Raw genomic sequence first — 22,027 nt, forward strand, 5'->3', positions numbered from 1 at the left:
GGGCACTGCGCTTCATGCAGAGTAACACGAACCGAACGAAACTACTTTTCAGTTTCCAAAATTCGTTCTTGATACTTTAGATTTGTTAATATTTTATATGCCCTTACCGTCAACTCACAGAAACAACCGCCTAAGAGCATCTGGCCTACGGATATTTAAAATGAGTTCCTAATACTCTTCATTTGGTCTAGTTAACCCAGTTTGTAAGCCGTTGTCTTTTCCTGTTCGCCAATTTTAGAAATTATTTGAATTCCTCCAAACTGTTTGAATAAAAAAAATTCTTTCAAGTTACAGATATAGTATATGATATGAATGATGAAGATTCACTTTACAAAATCAAGAAGTATTCCAGAATCCTTCGAATAAAAGAGTCGTCATATAAAGATGTGAGCAATTATTTATTTTTCACGCAGATGTTATTGGGTAGCTTAGCGTTTACTGAAACTGTCAACGCTTAGCGTTAATTAGTTTAGCATTTTTAGTGTTAGTTTGTTTAGGTTATGGTGTCCCTGGAGCGATTGCAGATGTTCATTACATCCAAAGAGTTGCTTGATGTAAGTTTTTGTACTATCAAAAATGTGATATGTACGATGTTGCTTTCCATCCGGCGTCGGATGCGACAATCAACAACTAAGCACCGGATTCCTTCACAATAATCAGAGCATTTATTTAAGAGCCTAATCGATGATAAAGTTATATGTTTGGTAATTAGGGGTTATAAAAACAATATTTTTCTTCTGTTTCATGTGTTGCAGTCTTCTGGTGTCGAATCGGTGGTGCGATCGTGGATCAAAAATGACGACGGGCCGGCTTGCAATCTTGCAAGGAAGATAATAAGACAATGGGAAAGTTCTCGTTTTGCTGGTACAAATTTGAATCGTTCATCAACTACCCCTGCTCGCAGCAATGGTCATGCGAACGGTCGAACCAGCAGTCAAAGAATTGCTGCTTTAAAAAGCCCGTCTCTTTCTCCATCATCGGAGTCTGACAACGAAACGGAAACAGTTACAGATAATAAATTGACGTCATCATTTATAAATCAAAGTTTAGCTAGTGTAGCAAGTTTGAACGCTTCTACGTCAAGTGTTAAAAATGCTAAACGTAATCGGAGTATGTCCATTAGCAGTTCGTCTAGTGAAGATGAAACGCAGGAAAAAGTTCCATCTGTTGAAATACCAACCCCGCCTAAGTCAGCAGTTCCGACGATGAATTCAACTGAGATTGTGAGTTCGGAAAAAGTGGCAGTCCAGCTTACAACTCATGCAGAAGCTGAAGTAAGCAACGATTCTGTAGACGTTGTAAATATTTTCTTTACAGCTCCAACTCTTTCATATCATAACGCAGAGAATCAACAAAATGACTCAGAAGTCAACTTGGAGAACGAGACAAGTGCCAATTTTAACGAGTCCTTACAACCACCACCATTATTGAGCGCTTCAAAATCCGAAACAGGAAATCAAGAAGATGGTAAGGAAAGGTACTCTCCTGGGAATCCAAGTTTTGTTGAGCCTATTGATTCTGATTCAAGCGAAGAAGGTCAACAACTCAATATTGCAGAAATATCAGCAAGTTCTCTAACCGCACAGAATGACATTCTTGATGAAAAGTCACCCCCTCGAGCTATCGAAAGTGTGATCATTGTTGACTCTAATTCTAAAACTGAAGTGAAAGCACCTGTGTTATCATCGCTCAAATTTTCGCCGCCGTCGCCTAAAATTTCACCACCCGTAGTAGTAAAATCGGAAATTGATCGCACATCTCATAAGGAAAAGTTACTAGACCTGAAAAGACGCGCAGCGCTTATATGCAATATTCCAGAGCTGGCCAGCACTTCGCCGAAGAAGAAAAAGAAGAAAGAAAAAAAGCACAAAGAGAAGAAAAGCAAGAAAAAGAGTTTGAAGAAAAGTTCGAAGTCCTCCAAGCGAGATAACTCCACAGAGAGACATAAACAGCGGAGATCTAGTAGTAATCTTGAATATGATTCTTTGTCTGGCGATGAAAGTGAAAACTCAAACGACTGAAAATTAATTTTTGAACTTTTTTGTCTCTTTCCTTTTTTGCTTGCAATTTTTGCAGTTGAGTATGATACTGATTAAAATTTAAAAGAAAAACAGGTCTTCATTATAATTAACCACCCACCCACACCCCCATTTTTTGCCAATTTATTTACCCGAGGCGAAGGTTCTAGTCTCATGGAGCGGGGAGATGGTTATTACGGGAAGGGATGAAAAATTTATTTTGTTTCTTTGTGAGCAAGCTACTAAGGAAAAGAGCTTTGTATTTATTTTACAAGTAAACTGCGATGAAATTATCCCTTTTGAGACTATGGACAATTTTTACTGTTGTTTTTGTTCGAGGATTTCACTAAGTTGAAAACCTTCATTTTTATCTCTGTCTCTTCAAAATTCATTTTGCTAATTTTTGCAATATATATTTCAAAGCAAGATATTTTTGTGTGTGCTGACATATAGGCATTAGTTGACAACTTGTGCATTAACAATGATTGGTTAAATAGCGTTTCGAAATGACCGACGTGAAACCTAGGAGTTATACCGGACGAAATACCCAATGTGAAAATGCCAAATATGAAAAAATCCTGTCAGGACAAGAGTCCCCAATTGAAAAAAATTCCCGCCAAGATAGTCTCGAATAAATATGGAAACAATTGTAAATATAATCGGCAAACAATTAACAAACATCTGCAATGTGTTAAGCTTCTGTATGTATTGCTGTAAATTGTTATGAACTAAGATGAAACCAAAATCTTGGTGCAAAATTTTTTGTAATCAGCTAAATATGGATTTAATTATATACAATCATATGAAAAAGAGTTTCTCTTTTACTTGATCTGCATTTGCTAAATTCTATGTTTGGTTGAGACTATTTTGTCCGGGACTGTTTTGTATGTTCACCGCCAAAATACCCAATGGCCTAATGCACAATTTATAATCCCGCTTTTAATCTTTTTATTCAACAATCGCACAACAAATTAGCTGTCGACTTATAGCATATTTATAGAATATTCTTATAACAAGTGCAAAATTTTGTCTCTTGTATAATTCTGGAGGTTTCATAGCAAGTTAAGGCATGGTCATGGCAAATGAACTAGTTTTAGTTACATTTGAAACCTGAAAAATGTCCCGTTTTAACATGTTTATGGTTGATAGCCGCTCTGATAGCTTAAAATAAGATTTCACATTGATTATTTTCTCTGACATGATTTGGCATTTGAAACTGAGCAGGTTAACGAGCGTCTTCTACAAAAATTGAAAGTTAATGTCTGGTATCGAAAAGTGGTTTTTGGATATAGACACTATCAAACACTAGATTTTTTGGGTCTTTTCTGCAGCCCCCCTCCGAGCCCTATGTAGCCGTTAATTCAGTACCCCCCAAAGTCTATGCTTTCGCGAATGGTAAGAGCGATACTTGCATTTCATTGAAACAAGAGTGTCACGGTAGATTAAAGGCACTTTTAGAAGTTTCCTTTGAAATTAAAAAAAAAATCCAGCCCATACTGTAGCCGATAAGACCAAAAGTGATCTAAGATAATAGTTTTTATCGATGCTTACGGTAAACGCAGAGTAAGCCGCAGTAAACGTAAGCCGCCATAAAAGCAAGCCGACAGTTATGTAATAGTTATGTAATCTCTCAGAAATAATACATTGTTAACCATTACAAGTAACTCCGTGGATAGAGCATAATGTCGTGGATAGAGCATAATGTCTTCCAATGCACGAAGGAAAAAAATACGTCAATTTTAAGGAATCTAGTGGGTACGGGCCTCAGTGGACCGCTGTTCCTGGTTGTGCCTCTCATCCGGATGTAATACGGAAACCGCGGAACGGTTATCGCGGCGAAGCGCGCCCACCGACCCGCCAGGGCAACTGCATGTATTTCCAAATTTTCGCCTTCTTTCGGCTTGCATGACGGCTATCAATGCTTTTTGCTATATGCAACAAATTTTGGTTGAAATACGTAATAGTTTCAAACAATAGATGTGCTAGGTTCTATTAAATGAATATTGCCCGTCTATGTTCGTATATAAACTTACATAGCTTTAACAGTGTTTAAACATTTCTAAATGGGGGTGCCAAACTAAGACTCGCATTATGATGTCATCTAATTTGTGGTTGCCAGCTTTTGTTAAAAACTACATGGACAAAATTCTATAAACTGCCGAAAGGTTTGAAATTGGAAAGGTCACAGGTCCTCCAGAGTTTCATTATGAACGTTCTGCTGTTGTTAACTACTTAAATAAAACCTTAGAATTTTTGATTGATTTGGCGCGGCAATTACTCGAAAATTAAAACAGTTTTGTGAAAAAGCTCCAATGTGTTTTCCTTTGATAAGCATATAAAAATTTAAGTTGACAACTTTGAAATTTTTTAAATTTTTATGTCTTGGTTTTTGTTTTTAGTTATAGTTTGGCGACTTAAGTAAATTCTTTAAGTAACAAAAATTTATTTTCACAGGAAGACTGTCTCAAAACCAAAAACCCTTCTGAAAAAAAATCTCGAATTTTGTTATTTATAGAGCAATCACTGCTCCCCAGAACCATAAGAAATGTTTTGAAATTTTACTACTCGAAGAGGAATTATGGTGATCTATTATATTAAAAAAATCAGTGACTTCTCTTTTCACTGGAGTTAAAGTCAAATGGCGCACGTGAAAACAATTGTTTAGGTCAAACTACTGAAAAAACTTAAAGTATAGCAAAGAAGACAGTGGTTTTTGTTCATACAGTGTTCTAAGAAAGACGAGAAAAGTATGCATTCAAAAGTTTTTTCTAAGCGAGCGAAATTGTTTGATCACGTTCGGCTTCTTGAAAGCAGTTTATTACTTGCTTACTTAAAACTGTAATTTTGCTGACAAAACTTTATCTATGCTTGGAAGTATCTTTTTACCATGTGAGGCAAATATTAGACTTGTACATGATATTTCAGTTTTTTTTGCGATTTGGTCCTCTTGTACTCCTTTTAAGTTTTTTTTGCAACCTTTACTCTTTTAGAACCATTGGGGTCTTTGTTTGGTAGATGTTAGTTGTTTGACTTGATTGATTTTGATTGTAAGGTGTGTTCGTAAAAAAGAAAAAAATTTGTTCAAATTTTGTTTGTTTTTTGTCTGTTTTTTCTTAATATCCGCCGTCAGCCTCTCAAACGGCTATTATTTAGGCGCTCTCCTTTATACAATCCACGAATTGGATTGTATTGGTGCTCTGTCCTTTTTCCTTTTTAAATTTTTGTAAGATGTTTTCACACCATTTTCATGAATTTGAGCTTTCAAAACGGGATAAACAGGTAAAGCTCAGCGGGCATCAAGTTTCATTAGAGGCCCTTAGCCGCGTTTGGTAGTTCTTCAAGTAATTAGAGTGGTGAAGCTACTGGGAAGGCCGTAATTCAAGGTTAACAGGTCATTTTCAGAAGTTTTTGAGCCCAAAATGTTGCAATTTTTGGTCTTTTTTTCGGATTTTTGTTGGACCAGTCTGAAATTGAGGTTTGTAAAAGTTTGTAAAGATCTTTTGCAAGACGTAATTACCTTTTATGGCCATTTTAAGAGCTATATGTATTGCTACACCAAACATAAACACGGTAATCTATTATAATTTTTATAATGTTTTCAAGTTTTTTGAGTATTTTTGTTATTTCAGCTCTTGGTGTCACCCATAATAGGTACACCAAACATTATATTGTGAAACCAAACATAATATTGTGACACAAAAATAACCTATTATTGTGACACCAAGAGCTGAAACAACAAAAATATTCAAATAACTTGAAAAAATTATAAAAATTATAAAAGATTACCGTCTTTATGTTTGGTGTAGCAATACATATAGCTCTTAAAATGGCCATAAAAAGTAATTACGTCTTGCAAAAGATCTTTACCAAATTTTACAAACCTCAATTTCAGACTGGTCCAACAAAAAATCCGAAAGGAAGACAAACAAATTTCAACATTTGGGGCTCAAAAACTTCTGAAAATGACCTGTTAACCTTGAATTACGGCCTTCCCAGTAGCTTCACCACTCTAAGTACTTGAAGAACTACTGAACGCGGCTAAGGGCCTCTAATGAAACTTTATGCCCGCTGAGCTTTACCTGTTTATCCCGTTTTGAAAGCTCAAAGTCATGAAAAAAAGTTTGAAAACATCTTACAAAAATTTAAGACAAAGCACCAATACAATCCAATTTCGGATTTTTTTTGGACCAGTCTGAAATTGAGGTTTGTAAAAATTGGTAAAGATCTTTTGCAAGACGTAATTACTTTTTATGGCAATTTTAAGAGCTATATGTATTGCTACACCAAACATAAACACGGTAATCTATTATAGTTTTTATAATTTTTCAAGTTTTTTGAATATTTTTGTTGTTTCAGCTCTTGGTGTCACAATAATAGGTTATTTTATAGTTTCTAGTGGTAATGGAATGGTTTTCAACTTCACGATTTTTACCAATTTTTTTGATAAAATTTGCAGTTTTTCCAATTTTCTGACATTAATTGTCATTATTCAAGTTTTTTTCAGCACCAGGGGGCAAAAAATCTCGTCTAGGATTTGCTAATAGTTTTCGTAGTAGTCGCTAAATTTTTATTCGCCATAGCATAGGCCCATTTTTTCAAATTTTTTCAATTGTTTCTCTAACCTAAACAGCAAAAACTGTTCCTTTTGGTTTTGATAATAGGTTACTGGATAGTTTCTAGCGGTAATGGGGGAAAGATTTTAATATAACAACATTTAAATTTTACAAAATTTACAAAATTTAGCGATTTTCAAATTGTAATTTTTTCGTTGACTTCCTGAAATTTTAGTCTTTTTTCTCAGTGGCCGGGGGTTTGCTGCTATTGAGTTTGCTAGTATGTTATTGCAGAGTTTCTTGTGGCAACAAAAAAGTTTTCGGTTTTTTTAGATTGCAAATATAAGTAATTTTTTAAATAAAGCTGGCAATTTAATTTTTTTTTGATTGTTTTCAACTTTTTTGAATTTTTTTTGTCTTTTTCTGAGTTTAACTATCTTTATTGGCCAACAAAACTTTGTAAATGTTGCAGATGAGTTACAAAACAGAACTCCACAGAGAAAAAACGAATTTGAACATTTTTTCCAGGCACATTATCGAAAAATATATTTAAATTTTTCCTTTTCATTTGAAGCATTTTTCATATTTCTTTTTGAAGCATTTGTCATTTTTTTCGAGACTATCTACATTTAGTATCAAATTGATCTCTTTCAAGTCTTTTGCGTGAGTTAATGACTATATTGCATTGTATCATAAATGGCTTTCAGGTTAAAAGCTTCAAGAGTTTTAGGAATAATTGTTTTTTTTGTTTAGTTTGATTCTTTTAGCTTCTCAACTTTCGAGATTTCGTCTTTTTGGCTGGGATTGTTCAATTGATCTGCTGGTCAGGTACATTAGGCCTGTGTTGCATTCAATTCTTTGGATTGCCTTTCAAGCTTGGTCCTGCTGTTTTTTTTTAAAAAATCGTTTTACTTTTTGATCACTTTTTCGTTTTACATGAGTCACGACTTTTACGTTTGACTTCTGACTTATTTCACTCACTGTCTCGGCTGAACGGATTTTAAAATTTTTCACGTATCGAATTACGCAATATAGTGAATACGGTGAAGTCAAAGGAGCAAAATAAAAAAAAAACGGGATAAACCGATAAAGCACGGTCATTAAGTCATTGAGAATCAGGTTAGCAAAGATCATTATAGTGTTATCTAGCTGATATCGCTATTAAGCTTATTAGCTTTCAGTTTTGAAGTTGAATTAAGTATAGTTTTAGAATCTAATTGAATTTGTACGCCAAGTTAGAACACTCTTTGACACTGAAAAAAATGCAGAAAAAAATTCAGTCAATTTATCTCTTTTTTTTTTGTTTCAATCCCGATATGTATCAAGCGCATCAGCGGCGCTTTTATAGTTAATTTCATTTATAGTTAATTTCATTATATCCTTTTATAGTTAATTTCATTTTGTAGTAGTTTTTGAATGACAAAATTTAGTTTTTAATTGCATTATTTTTACCCCTGATTGTTTCGGAGTTGCAACATGTGACAAAATTTGTTCAAATTTGTGTCATATTTTAAAAGATTTGGATTTTAGCATGGTAATCCTTTTGTTATTGTTTCAAAATAACAAAACTGAATAAGTAGAGGAACTTTTGTTTAGTGAGTAGTTGGGGCCTAGGAGAATATCTACGTCGAATATGTTTCGGAGTCTTTTAGCTGAGTTTTAACTTTTTTTGAACCACTAATGATTTTTAATCGCTCTCGAACTAAGTTTGAAGCGGTTACTAAAAAAGTTTGTGTCCTTCTAGTGCACAATTTTTTCGCTTTTGTTATGGAACATTCTTTGACTTCTTGAGTGACTTTTTTTACGTTTGAGTAATAAAACAAACACTTTCAAGGAATAAATTATATTGTCCTCTCCTGACGTTCGAGAACAGTTCATCCGACTTTAGACAGTTTGCTTTTTATCTTGAAATTTATACTTAAACTTTTTAGTTCATGTTGTGGAGATAATAAAAAATTGTTAAGACAACTGTCGACAAGAGGTTTTCTTGCGCTTTATTTAATTTTTGCCTTTATGAAATTGGTGATCATCTCTTCTGCAGCTAAACTTTTGTTTTACGGCAATGGCTGAAAGATCCTTGTTAAAAGCAATTAAACTGTCGCGCTGTCTGTCAACCGAAGTAGTGGATAAAACAGGGGTTCCAGCCACCAGCCCAATGTGTCTCATTCCCCTCATGCTAGCCGCATTCGGGGAAATGAGCGAAATTGTACTGGTAACTGGAACCCCTGTTTTATCCACTACTCTATATTCCCTCAAAATCTATCATTTCCTGTCTCACTTAGTGCAATCCACTAATATCGAGTTAAGCGGGTAATTAACCATTATCAGACGGATAGTTCGAGTTCTATCCCCACCGACTCCGGTAGACGTATCCCAGATAATAGTGTAACTAGAGAGACCGTGTAAAAAGCACGTAAACCAACTTGCGAAAAAACTTGAACAAAAAAATTGAAAAATATATTAATTTATAAAAATTTTCATATGCTCTCTTATCAATATTTAATCAATCTAAAACTGAAACTTTCTGTATCACTTGGCGTAGCGGTTAAATCATCGAGTCTAGTTATGTTGCTTTAGCAAACGGAAGGTTTGGGGTTCCTTCCTCACTGACTCCAGTTAACGTCCACCGATTTGATGAATTACTATTAAACCAAGTGAGATTAAAAAAAACAAATTCACTGTTCTTAAAAAGGGTGATCCCTGCTGTGAGACTGTATACGGGACAAACTGTAATGCGTATACAGTCAAAAACACTAGATCGGTAGAAATACAGTGATTAGTGTTTTTCAGCTTAACTCTAAACTTCTATGTTAAACTTTTCAACATATTCCCTGAATCTATCTCTGCTATGTTTATATCTATATCTTTGCAGATAAATACATAATCTACACTTAAAATTCTAAATTTAAGTCCGCTAATATGTGGAGTTACATTACCCATAATACAAGTTATATATAGATTAGAGTCATTATAATGTATATTCATATGATTAATATAATGTGTTTTCTTAAAGTAACCTTTACCGATATAACACTCAAATAAACTATCTAAACATTTATTACAACACCTTCTCCAAGATTTATCTTTACAACTAACACATTTTACTGATTTAGACAGTTTTAATTTGCGTAAATTCAAAAATGAATCTCTGTCCTTAAAAAATTAAGATGTCTAAAGTAGAAAGCGTAAACTTTTGTTCTATTAGTGATTTGGCCTTTGAATTGGCCTTTGAAAAAAGAAAAAAAATTATCAAACACAATTTAAGTGATGAACACCTAAACAGTGCGAGAAAGGCAATGGAAGATGAAACTATGGAGACGGTGTATGACTCAGAAGAAGAATATTACTTCCTCAGACCTAAAACTAAAGGGGCTTCGCCCTTAGTCCCCCATCCTAAAGATAACACTAAAAATATTATTAAAACTAAACACATCACTAAAACTAAAACCGAAGATGGGTCGAAGGCCATGCTACGCCATAGCATCTACTCTGGAATTAAGCATGAATGTAAAGAATGTCATGTAGAATTTAGAAATGAAATAGCCCTAACTACTCACTCATATAGTCTTAATCGTAAGTATCTAGAAAACACAGAATACTTCGATATAAACTCTAGCCAGAACATGAAAGAATTTTGTATTACTGATAAAGCCGGAAATTACCTTAAAGATATAGATGAAGCTATTAATATTTCTTTAGAAGAAATTAAAAAGTGTTGCCAGTTTCATAAAGTTAAGAGTTTTAAATGTAGAGTCACAGCCGAGTGTGAGTACAAAAAAGAACCAAGAAGAAGTTAAAACTACTAAAATATTCTTCAACACTGACTAAAGTATTAATAACGCAATATATGAAAATGGAGACTGTACACAATGGCTAAACAATGAAGAGGAATTATACGAGGGTTATGGATATGACTTTGAGTTTCTTGGGTTAAAAAGTATTCAGAAAAATATTGAACCAACTAAAGCATTAATTGGTAGTTATATAGATTTACCCGCCCGATCTCAAAAATTCTAAATAAAAATTAAAAATACGCAGTTCCAAATACAACTGCTTACAACTAACTATTACTGCTTGGCTACATCCCGCTATGGACCGCGCAACACGCGAAAGCAAGTTTGTAAAAAATTAATTGAACCAAGACAAAAACATAAAGATGACTTTGCTTATATAATAAGAATACAGAAAATGTACAGTACTAATATTTGTGTAAACGCTCCTTGTGGTGAGGGCAAAGTAGAATTGTCTAAACCAGTGGATAATTTTGATAAAGATAGAAAAGATATCAGAATATTAATTTGGAGAAATCATTGTCGTCTAATTAAAAACGTAGAAAACTTGTTAGATCGACCAAATAAAATGGATCATAAATTTTATTACTGTGAGAGATGTACATATTCGTTTAATTCTCAAATTAAAAATGACAAACACGTATGTAGTCACTCTTTCAAATCAGAGATTGTTTGTCCTAAGAAAAAACATGTCACTTTTATAAATGAACATAAACGTCAGAATATAAAAAAATATTATAACTGCTGACATAGAATTTTGCATTGTTAACGTCTCTTCTAATGACTTTGAATATGTAATAGCTGAACACATGCCAATAGGTGTTGTTACATTTGGCAAGGTAATTTCAATCACTACTTTGGTTAAGACTGTATCAAAAGATTTGCTAGTGATCTATTAGAAATAGAAACAGAGATTAAATTCAAGCGTACTGAAAAGATTATATTTAATAAAGAACATAGACTATATCATGAAACCAAAAACGATTGCCATATATGCAGCAAAACATGTATTAATAAAGTAAGAGGTCACTGTCATGAAACTGGTAAATATAGAGGTCCCGCCTGTAAAATGTGTAATCTAAGATACAAACAACAAAATTTCATTCGTGTAATATTCCATAATGGCTCCGGCTATGATTTCAATATACTATATAGTGAATTCTTTAAACAGAATAATGATAAAAGAAAAGTAGATAACATACCACTAGCTGCTGGTAATTCTAAGATGATTAGCATTGGTTGTCTTTGATAGTTTTAGCTTCTTAGCTATGCCTCTATATCAAATGTCAAAGATATACGGGTGTAAAACTAAAACATTATATCCATATGAACACTTTGGTTTAGACACCTACCAAGAAGTTATAGGAAATCTAAATATAAGGCTTCAAATCCTCACTATCTAAAAAATTAGCAACACAAGAAGAAGTCGATATGTTTAATAAAGACAACAGTCTTAAAACTGGTGAAGATCTAACTATAGAGTATTTACAGAATGATGTGAATATATTAGACTACTGCATGATTGAATATGTTAAATTAAGGAGGTATAATGGGTAATAGATATATTAATAAGAGGTCTATCTATGCAATGATGCAAAAGCTAGCTTATAAGTGCTTTGAGTACATTAGTACACCTCTAGATGAAATATTAAATACTCAAGATGATAGTGATCATGGTTACTTTATAGTTTTTGATATTAATTATAATAATAGTTGTAAAGATAAAACAGAGCAACTATCATTAATACCCAATAAAAATATATAAATGATAATGAATTAGGCTATAGAGAAAGAGAGAAGGTAGAACGAGAACAGAGAAATTAATCTTAGATCAAAACAACAAAACAGCATATATAGTTCATTATAGGATGTTAAAGTTCTATGACAAGATACGTGTAAAAGTAGTTAAAATTCATTGAGTAATTAAATTTAAACAAGATTAAATATATAGAGACTATTTTCAAAACAATACTAATAAAAGAGCAACAGCTAAAACTGAAGCGGAAAAGGATGTAAGGAAATTAATGAACAACTCACTTTATGGAAGAATGTGCATGGGTCCTCTACCCTTCCTTCAAAGTAAGGTCTTACACAATGAAGAAAAGATAAAGAAAATTATAAGTAAACCAACCTTTAAGAATATAACTAGGTTTATGGATTATAGCCAAATTGAATATATATAAAAAAAATAGAATATCATTTTCCAGTATATGTAGGTGTTACTATATTAGAATTAAGTAAACTACTCATTTATGATGTATTCTATTATATTCTTCAACCATCTCTCAAAGATCTACAGCTCCATTATATGGATAGTTATAAATTCGTATTAAGCTTTAGTGAGGGTACTGTACCCGAAGAACACATGGATCTGTCCAATAAAGAAGCACCAATCAATACTAACAAATTAGTTCCCCGGCAAATTCAAAAAAGAATTGGGAAATAGAATAATAGAAGAGTTTATAGCCCTGTAACCAAAAACATATAGCTTCAAAGATTATCCTAAGAATACTAAAGAGATAGGAATAAAGAATTGTAACAATGCTAAACATGAAGAGTATTATATTGCATCAATGTATAACACACAGAGAACTGTAGATGAATGTAGAATACAAAAAATTGCTGATAAAATGACAACAACAAAAACAAGTAAGATTAGTCTAAACACATCTGATGATAAAAGATTTTATGTAAATAATATTAAAAGCTATCCTCATGATGAGAATCTATATCTATTCAAAAGAGATCAAGTAAATAAAATCACCGAGCGCCATTAGATTTAGATAAAAACCAACTGGCTAAGAATATTCACGAACTAACCATTAAAGATGATAGAGAGCTAATTATGGCTGCAATTAAACTATATAATGAGCTATAAAAAATGACTAAGCTAGATAAACTTATAGAATTAAACAGTCTAGAAAAACAAAACAGAAAGAATAGATTAGAACATAAATTAAGACAACAAGAATATTATGGTGAAATAGAAGAGTTATTTGATCCTCTAACTAAAACTTTAAATACAAACAGTGAAGCAATGCAATCTCTTCAAAACAAAACGTTAGTAGCACTCGAGGATATCACTAATGTTTTAAAAGTTTTAGACTCCCAACAGGAAAGCAGCTTTCTTGATGATCGAGCTGTAACATTAAAAGGTGACAACGGCAAAACCTTTTCTAAAGACAAGGATATGAGTGATATTTTGCTACTAATGGGTAAACTTAGATAGATCCAAAATCGAACAAATTTAAATCAAATGCCATAGATGTTTCTCTAGTACCTGATGGTATAAAAATGAAAGGTAAAGTCTGTGATTCTCTTAAGGGCTTGCTTATGTTTATTACTAATAAAGATGAAACCGAAAGAGATATAAAAGGTTATGAAAACGAAGTAAAAAAAATTTCGAAGGGATATTGGTTATAAACAAAGAGGAGATACTAAAAGTAATCGATCAAAACTTATAAGATGAATTTTGGCTACATTAATAGCTATATTACTAGAAAGTAAGCTAGTAGACAACAAAAAGCAAGCAAGACGTTAGATGCATCATGATTTTAATCATGAAAATATAATGAAAGAGAGTTATTTTAGTTAATTAGAATGCAAGAAACTAAACCCAGTGCACCCTCATTTTAGTCCAATATCCGCGAAGCCGCTTCGCGGATCACCTCCTGCTACATCAAGGGTACAATACATCAATGATAAAATCCTGGCTAATAATAAATACAATAAAAATATTACCATTATAAAAAGATATTAGAAATTATTTTGAAACTTAAACTAATAACTATAATAAGACGTTAAGTAGATATTAAAATTATATTAACGCAGCTGAGATAGCAGAACTACTATTATCATCAATAGAAACAACTGCAACATCAACATCAGTTGCGATAACGGGTATAGGCTTGCCCTATTCTATACCTACAGCTTTTGCTACAGCACCTGTTTGTGGTTCATTATCAAAAAGAAATAATACTAAAATTAGAAATGAAATTATAAAGTGTTCACAATTGTATATTTTAAGTAAACAGTTTAGTGACAAGTTTAATAAACTATATACTAAATCAATTAATGTTAATAAAATAGATAACGATGACTATAATGAATTATTTAGGGTATTTGATGAATATAAGAGGGATCGGAGAAGCAGCAACTCCGTTGATGAGAAAAAAAATTGAGTATTTTTTAAACTAAATTTATTATTGTCTAGTTATAATAGTACGTTTAGCAAAAATAATATTAATTTTGATATTTACCATTAGAGGTAGAATTAAATTATTTTTTCTTTGTAGCTAAATCTAACCCTCTACCTTTCTGTATTACTTTTATACCTTCACCAGTAGTTGCAAATTTAATCAAATCAGATGTGGCTGATAAAGCAGCTCTTTGGTTTCTACTTGCAGCTGCACTTCCTATTTTACTTGGTGTTTCTAATGCTCTTACTTAATTATTAGCAAATTTCTTCTATTGCAACACTGACAGTCATTGACTTATTTCTTCTACACATGGAGCACAGGATCCCTTTAACATCTCTGTTGCTTTAGCTGTGACAACGAATGTTATCAGTAACACTATAATGTCTACCAGCAAAACATTATGAATTAGTTTTAAACTTATCAAAGTTACTCGTATTTCTAAATAAAAAAACAATGGAGGTTAAAAATATAATCCCTTTGTTGTTAAGCCTAAAGGCAAAGGGGCTTCGCCCTTGGTTCCCGAACCACTACCTAAGCCTAAACCCAAAACCAAGACTAAGCTTGAAGCAAAATGTCTATGGCATAGCATGGACGGAGTCCTCTCTCTAGAGAGTAAATTGAAATTAGATATTATTTATGCTAAAGGTTTTGTTAAGACTAATAGGAAATAGTTTGGCTAAGATATAACATCAGCCATCTTATTACTATCACTATTCACACTAATAACCTTTCTAGGTAATACTAATGCATGACATATAACATCTGCAACTGCAACACTAATTTTGAAATTAATTTTTATTGTTTATGGGCCTATATGATCAGTTTGATATCTATTATCAAATACATATATTCTATAACTACTTTGGAATGTTCTATGATTTATATATGGTTTAAAATTATAGGGTAATCCATTAAAACCTTTATTAAAAATAACAATCTCTTTAAAATCCTCATTATAATTATTAGTACCATAATTAATATTCATTCTATCCTCAGGATAAAATTCACCACCAATCTAACAATACCATTCAGTAACATTCATTATATCAAATGTACTTGCATCTTAATTTTTTTCATCATTTTTATTGTTTTCAAAACCAATTATTACATATTGTGGTCTCTCCATACCACTTTCCATACCTAGATCAAATAAAAAGTTAGTAGCATTGGGCACATTCTTATAAAATGTCTTTCTTTCATAATAACTAAAATCAAAATTATTCTTTTTATTTAATCCTTTCTGTACAATAATTCTATTATCATTACAAAGATTAATACTAAGTACACACCACGATATATCTGTAATTTCTATATTACCATCATTAATTACTGCATCAGCTCCTGCGTTAACTCTAAATAGAGCTCTATCTTTATTATTTTTTTAAATATTAGTTTAAACCCTAACCCATATTACCTTTTCTAAATCATTCACAAACCCAAGTAGATCACTCATCTTAACCATCATATACACATGACCTCGTTCTGCAGCAATATGATCACCTTTAAGTTGCCTATCTCTCTTACTTTGATTTCTAACATAACCACTCTCATATTCATCATCAGTAACAGTTAGTAATTATACATCAATAGATTAAGATGACAGTGATCTATATATTCAATAGTCCTACCACCACTAGTTTCAAGCGTAACTGAACTAAATAATGCCATCATACCATAATTAACAAATCTGATATTAGCCTTATTAGCAAATAACCCACCAGCATTATCAGTTACAACAAATTCTATCTTTAGATATGATTCGTGTATATTTAAGTGATTCACTTCTCTAATGAGAATGATATTAATATTAGTATTAACCGTAATCATTGTTGCTAGATTATTTGGTTTATGTTTTATAATCTTACTTTTGTGTATATCATTATTTATTTTAACCATAAGTTGCATCTAAATTAAAGTCCAATTTTGTTAGTTACAAAATGTATAACTAAAAATGTATAACTAACTACAACTATAACTATAGATATAACTATTAGGGAACCTGCTTCGCAGATAAATATAGCATTATTTGGATAATAAAAATGAATTAGTTTTAAACTTATCAAAGTTACTCGTATTTCTAAATAAAAAAACAATGGAGGTTAAAAATATAATCCCTTTGTTGTTAAGCCTAAAAGCAAAGAGGCTTCGCCCTTGGTTCCCAAACCACTATCTAACCCTAAACCCAAAACCAAGACTAAACTTGAAGCAAAATGTCTATGGCATAGCATGGACGGAGTCCTCTCTCTAGAGAGTAAATTGAAATTAGATATTATTTATGCTAAAGGTTTTGTTAAGACTAATAGGAAATAGTTTGGCTAAGATATAACATCAGCCATCTTATTACCATCACTATTCACACTAATAATTTTTCTAGTTAATACTAATGCATGACATATAACATCTGCAACTGCAACATTAAATTTAAAATTAATTTTTTCTGTTTATGGGCCTATATGATCGGTTTGATATCTATTATCAAATACAAATATTCTATAACTACTTTGGAATGTTCTATGATTTATATATGGTTTAAAATCATAGGGTATCCATTAAAATCGTTATTAAAATTAACAATCTCTTTAAAAGCCTCATTATAATTATTAGTACCATAATTAATATTCATTCTATCCCCAGGATAAAATTCACTACCAATCTTACAATAACATTCAGTAACATCCATTATATCAAATGTAATTGCATCATGATTTTCTCATTATTATTATTGTTTTCAAAACCAATTATTACATATTGTTGTCTCTCCATACCACTTTCCATACCTAGATCAAATAAAAAGTTAGTAGCATTGGGCACATTCTTATAAAAATGTCTTTCTTTCATAATAACTAAAATCAAAATTTTTCTTTTTATTTAATCCTTTCTGTACAATAATTCTATTATCATTACTAAGATCAATACTAAGTACACACCACGATATATCTCTAATTTCTATATTACCATCATTAATTACTGCATCAGCACCTGCATTAACTCTAAATAGAGCTCTAACTTTTTTTTTTAATATTAGTTTAAACCCTAACTCATATAACCTTTTCTAAATCATTCACAAACCCAAGTAGATCACTCATCTTAACCATCATATACATATGACCTCGTTCTGCAGCAATATGATCACCTTTAAGTTGCCTATCTCTCTTACTTTGATTTCTAACATAACCACTCTCATATTCATCATCAGTAACAGTTAGTAATTATACATCAATAGATTAGGATGACAGTGATTTATATACTCAATAGTCCTACCACCACTAGTTTCAAGCGTAACTGAACTAAATAATGCCATCATACCATAATTAACAAATCTGATATTAGCCTTATTAGCAAATAACCCACCAGCATTATCTGTTACAACAAATCCTTAGATATGATTCGTGTATAATTAAGTGATTCACTTCTCTAATGAGAATGATATTAATATTAGTATTCACCGTAATCATTGTTGCTAGATTATTTGTTTTATTTTTTATAATCTTATTTTTGTGTATATCATTTTTTTAACCATAAGTTGCATCTAAATTAAAGTCCATTTTTATTAGTTTCAAAATGTAAAGCTAAAAATGTATAACTAACTACAACTATAACTATAGATATAACCATCAGGGAACCTGCTTCGCAGATAAATATAGCATTATTTGAATAATAAAAATGACTGAGAGTTTATTTTTATATGAACTACAAAAGATACATGAAGCTCTAACTACAACTAAAGAAGAACACGCACGCTTAAATTAAGAACGATAAAGCCAACAGAAAAGTTTAACTTTAGTGAACCTATACTTAATACAACAAAGTTAGGTTTAAATAGATTATCGGTTTATAACTCAGTGTTTAGTTTGAATAGAAGGAATAATCAATTTTTATATGATGGCGAAGTTTTAGCTGTTATACCAGGTGCATATGAATTAATCGAAATAGCAGATTTAGTAAAAGAGGAAACTAATGGCAATGTTATAATAGAAATTGATAAGATTACAATGAAATGTATAATGGAAATAAAACAGGGATCACTTAACTTTGAGATAGAAGACTCCATAGCCCCATTACGAGGATTTAGAAAAATAGTTTATAAACAAGGAATATATACATCTCAAAAGATTATTGATATTATGGGTTTTAGTAGCATTAACATCCACTGTAATGTTATATCTGGTGTTAAAGATAATGGTAATAACACAGACATACTATATACTTTTACTCTAACAGAACCACTAGGTTACATGATAAATATCATACCAACTAATATCTTGTATCAAAATGTAACAAACGATAGAGTAGAATAAACTGAATTCGATATTAAATATGAGCATGGAAGACCAATTGATTTCAATGGTGATGTGTTGAGTTTTACTTTACATTTGATATAGATTTAGTCATAGTCATAAATGTAGACTTAGACTTAGACTCAGACTTAGACTTATTCATAGACTTATACATACTCATAGACTTAGAATTAGTCATTGACTTAGACTTAGACTTACTCATAGACTTAGACTTACTCATGGACTTACACTTAGTCAAAGTCACAGACTTGGGCTGAGACTTAGACTAAGACTTAATCATAAATAATATTAAACTATAAAACTCTCCAATCCCAATTAATTCTCAGTTCATCATTAATATTTATGTTTTTGGATTTGTCAATGACGATATAATTATAAGGTTCCTCCCATACCTTTTCACATATACTACTAAAACCATACAAAAATTCTGCTCTATTAAAGAAATCATGATATATAGCCGTGGTAGCTTTCACTCTTTGTTCAAAGAAAATAAATAGATTACAATTCTCTCTAACACTCTGTCTATTTGCCGAGAATATATTTTGTTTAAGATATATCATATTACAATTACTAGGTCTACCTCTACAAAAGTATTCATTAACAACTGGTTACTTTCACGCAACATCATCAAATAATATTAGTTTCTTTATATCTTTGGGTTGTTGATCGGGAGAGGGTAAATCTTTTATTTCTTTTTGTCATTTCACTGTGTCTTCATACTTTAAATCTTCATATTGATCACAAGTAGGACCAATGATATATAACCTATCAAATTGTATACTACTCGAAAATAGATTCGTTAATGAGAATGCTTTTCCACATTCACTAGGACCAGCTATTACACATATGAAGCTTTCTGGGAATATAACATTGACAATTATATTATCATCATCTAGCCATGATTGTAGATTCCCATTAACATCAATTTGCAAAGGGGATACCCTACTGCTAGCTAGAGGCTTTACCTCTGGCGGGATTTCTGTAAGTAGATAGATATCATCTTCATCTTCACTATCAATATTATCAACATTGTCATTAAAATTGTCGTTGATATTGTCATTGACATTGTCATTGACATTGTCATCAGGCGTAGACTGTGGGTGAATTCCTTTGACATTAACATTGTCATCGACTATATCTTTACAAACCAAACAAACACTCATCATACATTCCTGGATATTTAGATTGATTAACTAGAATATTCAAAGCATTCTTTATTCTAAATCCTTTATCAGTAAGATAGATCATGTATAAACAATAAGCCCCATAATAAGATTTGTCATATTCTTGTTTTCTCTCATTAAAGCCTAGATCAAAATATTCTTCTAAGAATAATGGTGGAGTCTGAATACCAAAACTATCAAAGTAAAACACAGGACCGCCTTTTCTTCTTATAACTAAAACCGAATGTGTACCATCAGTTGGATGTAGATTTACAATTACGTTGAATTCGGGATTGGCAACACTATCTATCTGCTTCCTGATTTCTCATTATTATTTCTTTTGGAGTTAGACTTATATCTTTACCTATATCCTCTATTCTGATATTACTCATAGCTGTATTATCAATACCAAATTTATAATTGAATTCCCCAAATGATAGAATAAGCTTTTTTATATGATAAACGATGGAGATGGGTATTGCAGTTACAATAATTTGTTTTAGTAATTATATTTTGTTATATGGTATATGATTCAATACCGAGTAAATATGCAAAACTAGAAGAAAGCTTTGGTGGATTTATAAAAAAAAGTCTAGTAAGATTCGAATATGAAAACTAACCATTGCATACTATTGTCTATGGTGGTACTAGTACGGGGGAAACCTATATTGTTAGAAAATACTTGAAGTTATATCAACAAAGCTGCTTCGCAGATCAAGATCAAGATGGTGAAGCATGGTCGGAGACCCATCAAGACCAAAAACAAGATAACAAAAACATGGTGGAACGTGACCGGAGGTCTATAATAATAGTATGTAAAGATGAAAGAGATTGGATCAATCCCGAAACTGGCGCTGGCGAGCCTTATAGTGATTTCAACTTGTGTGATAAAAATATGATCACATCAAAAAATATGCATATGTTTTGAGATAGTGTAGTTGTTCGCGTTGATATGGGTGATAAATTAATTAAAGATATAGCTTATTACTTTACAGAAGGAAGACATAATTATATTCAAATAATTATAATGTGTAATAAACCAGCCCAGATAATTAATACAGCTAGAATGAGTTCCGATACTATTTATTTGACAACTTATAATGTGGTTCATCTATTTAAAAATTTTAATGAATTTTATAAATGTGAACATAAATTCTATGAAATAATTAATGATTTAATTAGTAACTACTTTAATTGTACAGATGGAATGTCTGATGAGCTTCGTTATGGCAAGATTAAATATAATAAGAAAGAAAATTTTTTTATTATTTTTGATAGAAATAGAACTATGATATATGACCCGAGAGTTTGTTTACTAGACGAAAAATATCTTAGTTTAAAACATGAATTAGAAAGAGATGAGATAAATAAACTTATAGAATATATGAAATCACTAATGAATAATGCTACAGATAGAAATACAACTAATACAAATAATTATCAGTTCTATTTTAATAAACTTCTTACATCGAGAGGTATTAAAATACAGATTGATGTTCTAACTAAAGAAACAATTAAAGCTAATGCTTTCAAAGCAGTATCAGGCATAAGTGAAATTGCAGGTACATGCTTTATGATATATAATTATTTGAGTCCTGATTCAACAGTAAAAACTGCTGGTCTTGTAGCAGCGGGTGCAAGCAGTATATTAAATAGAACAAATACTTTACTCCTTTATGGTTATGGGACTCCGTTTTAATATAAGAGGGAAGAGACTGGTCCTTTAAAAAAAAAGAGTTTGGATGAAATAAATGATCTATAAAAATAATCAAAACTTTAGAGTTGAAATTATAAATTTTGTTGGGGGCAAAGCCGGATTGAGTAATGAAAAGGTTTTAGATTGAAGATTTAAATATAATTCTCTTAATAAGTTAGGTAAGGAGAATTTAGCTAGGTTTGTCTGCTCTATAGATTATATTATAGCTTTACTTGAAATTTTGATTAGTTTTGAATTGGAATTGTAAAATTGAAATTTTGGCTAGTTATAAATAATGGTTATAGAATG

At 31.5% G+C, this 22,027-nt stretch overlaps 2 protein-coding genes across 3 annotated transcripts in view; both read left to right on the forward strand.

Annotated features, from left to right (window-relative positions):
* Nucleotides 1–2,041, forward strand: part of LOC142350946 (uncharacterized) — a 94,086-nt gene extending 92,045 nt beyond the window's left edge. The window contains exons 2-4 of one of the 2 annotated variants that reach the window (XM_075402970.1): nucleotides 287–386; nucleotides 498–554; nucleotides 756–2,041. In XM_075402970.1, the coding sequence (XP_075259085.1) occupies nucleotides 309–386; nucleotides 498–554; nucleotides 756–2,021 (1,401 nt within the window). In that variant the 5' untranslated portion in view covers nucleotides 287–308 and the 3' untranslated portion in view covers nucleotides 2,022–2,041. The remainder of the gene's footprint in view (nucleotides 1–286; nucleotides 387–497; nucleotides 555–755) is intronic. The other variant, XM_075402971.1, reaches the window with a different exon arrangement.
* The window catches only part of LOC142350947 (calcium-binding protein 39-like), a 613,053-nt gene that overhangs the window by 92,039 nt on the left and 498,987 nt on the right, over nucleotides 1–22,027 (forward strand). The window lies entirely within an intron of this gene.

Source organism: Convolutriloba macropyga, chromosome 12 (genome assembly GCF_964194025.1).
Source record: "Convolutriloba macropyga chromosome 12, txConMacr16.3, whole genome shotgun sequence".
NCBI lineage: Eukaryota > Metazoa > Xenacoelomorpha > Acoela > Convolutidae > Convolutriloba > Convolutriloba macropyga.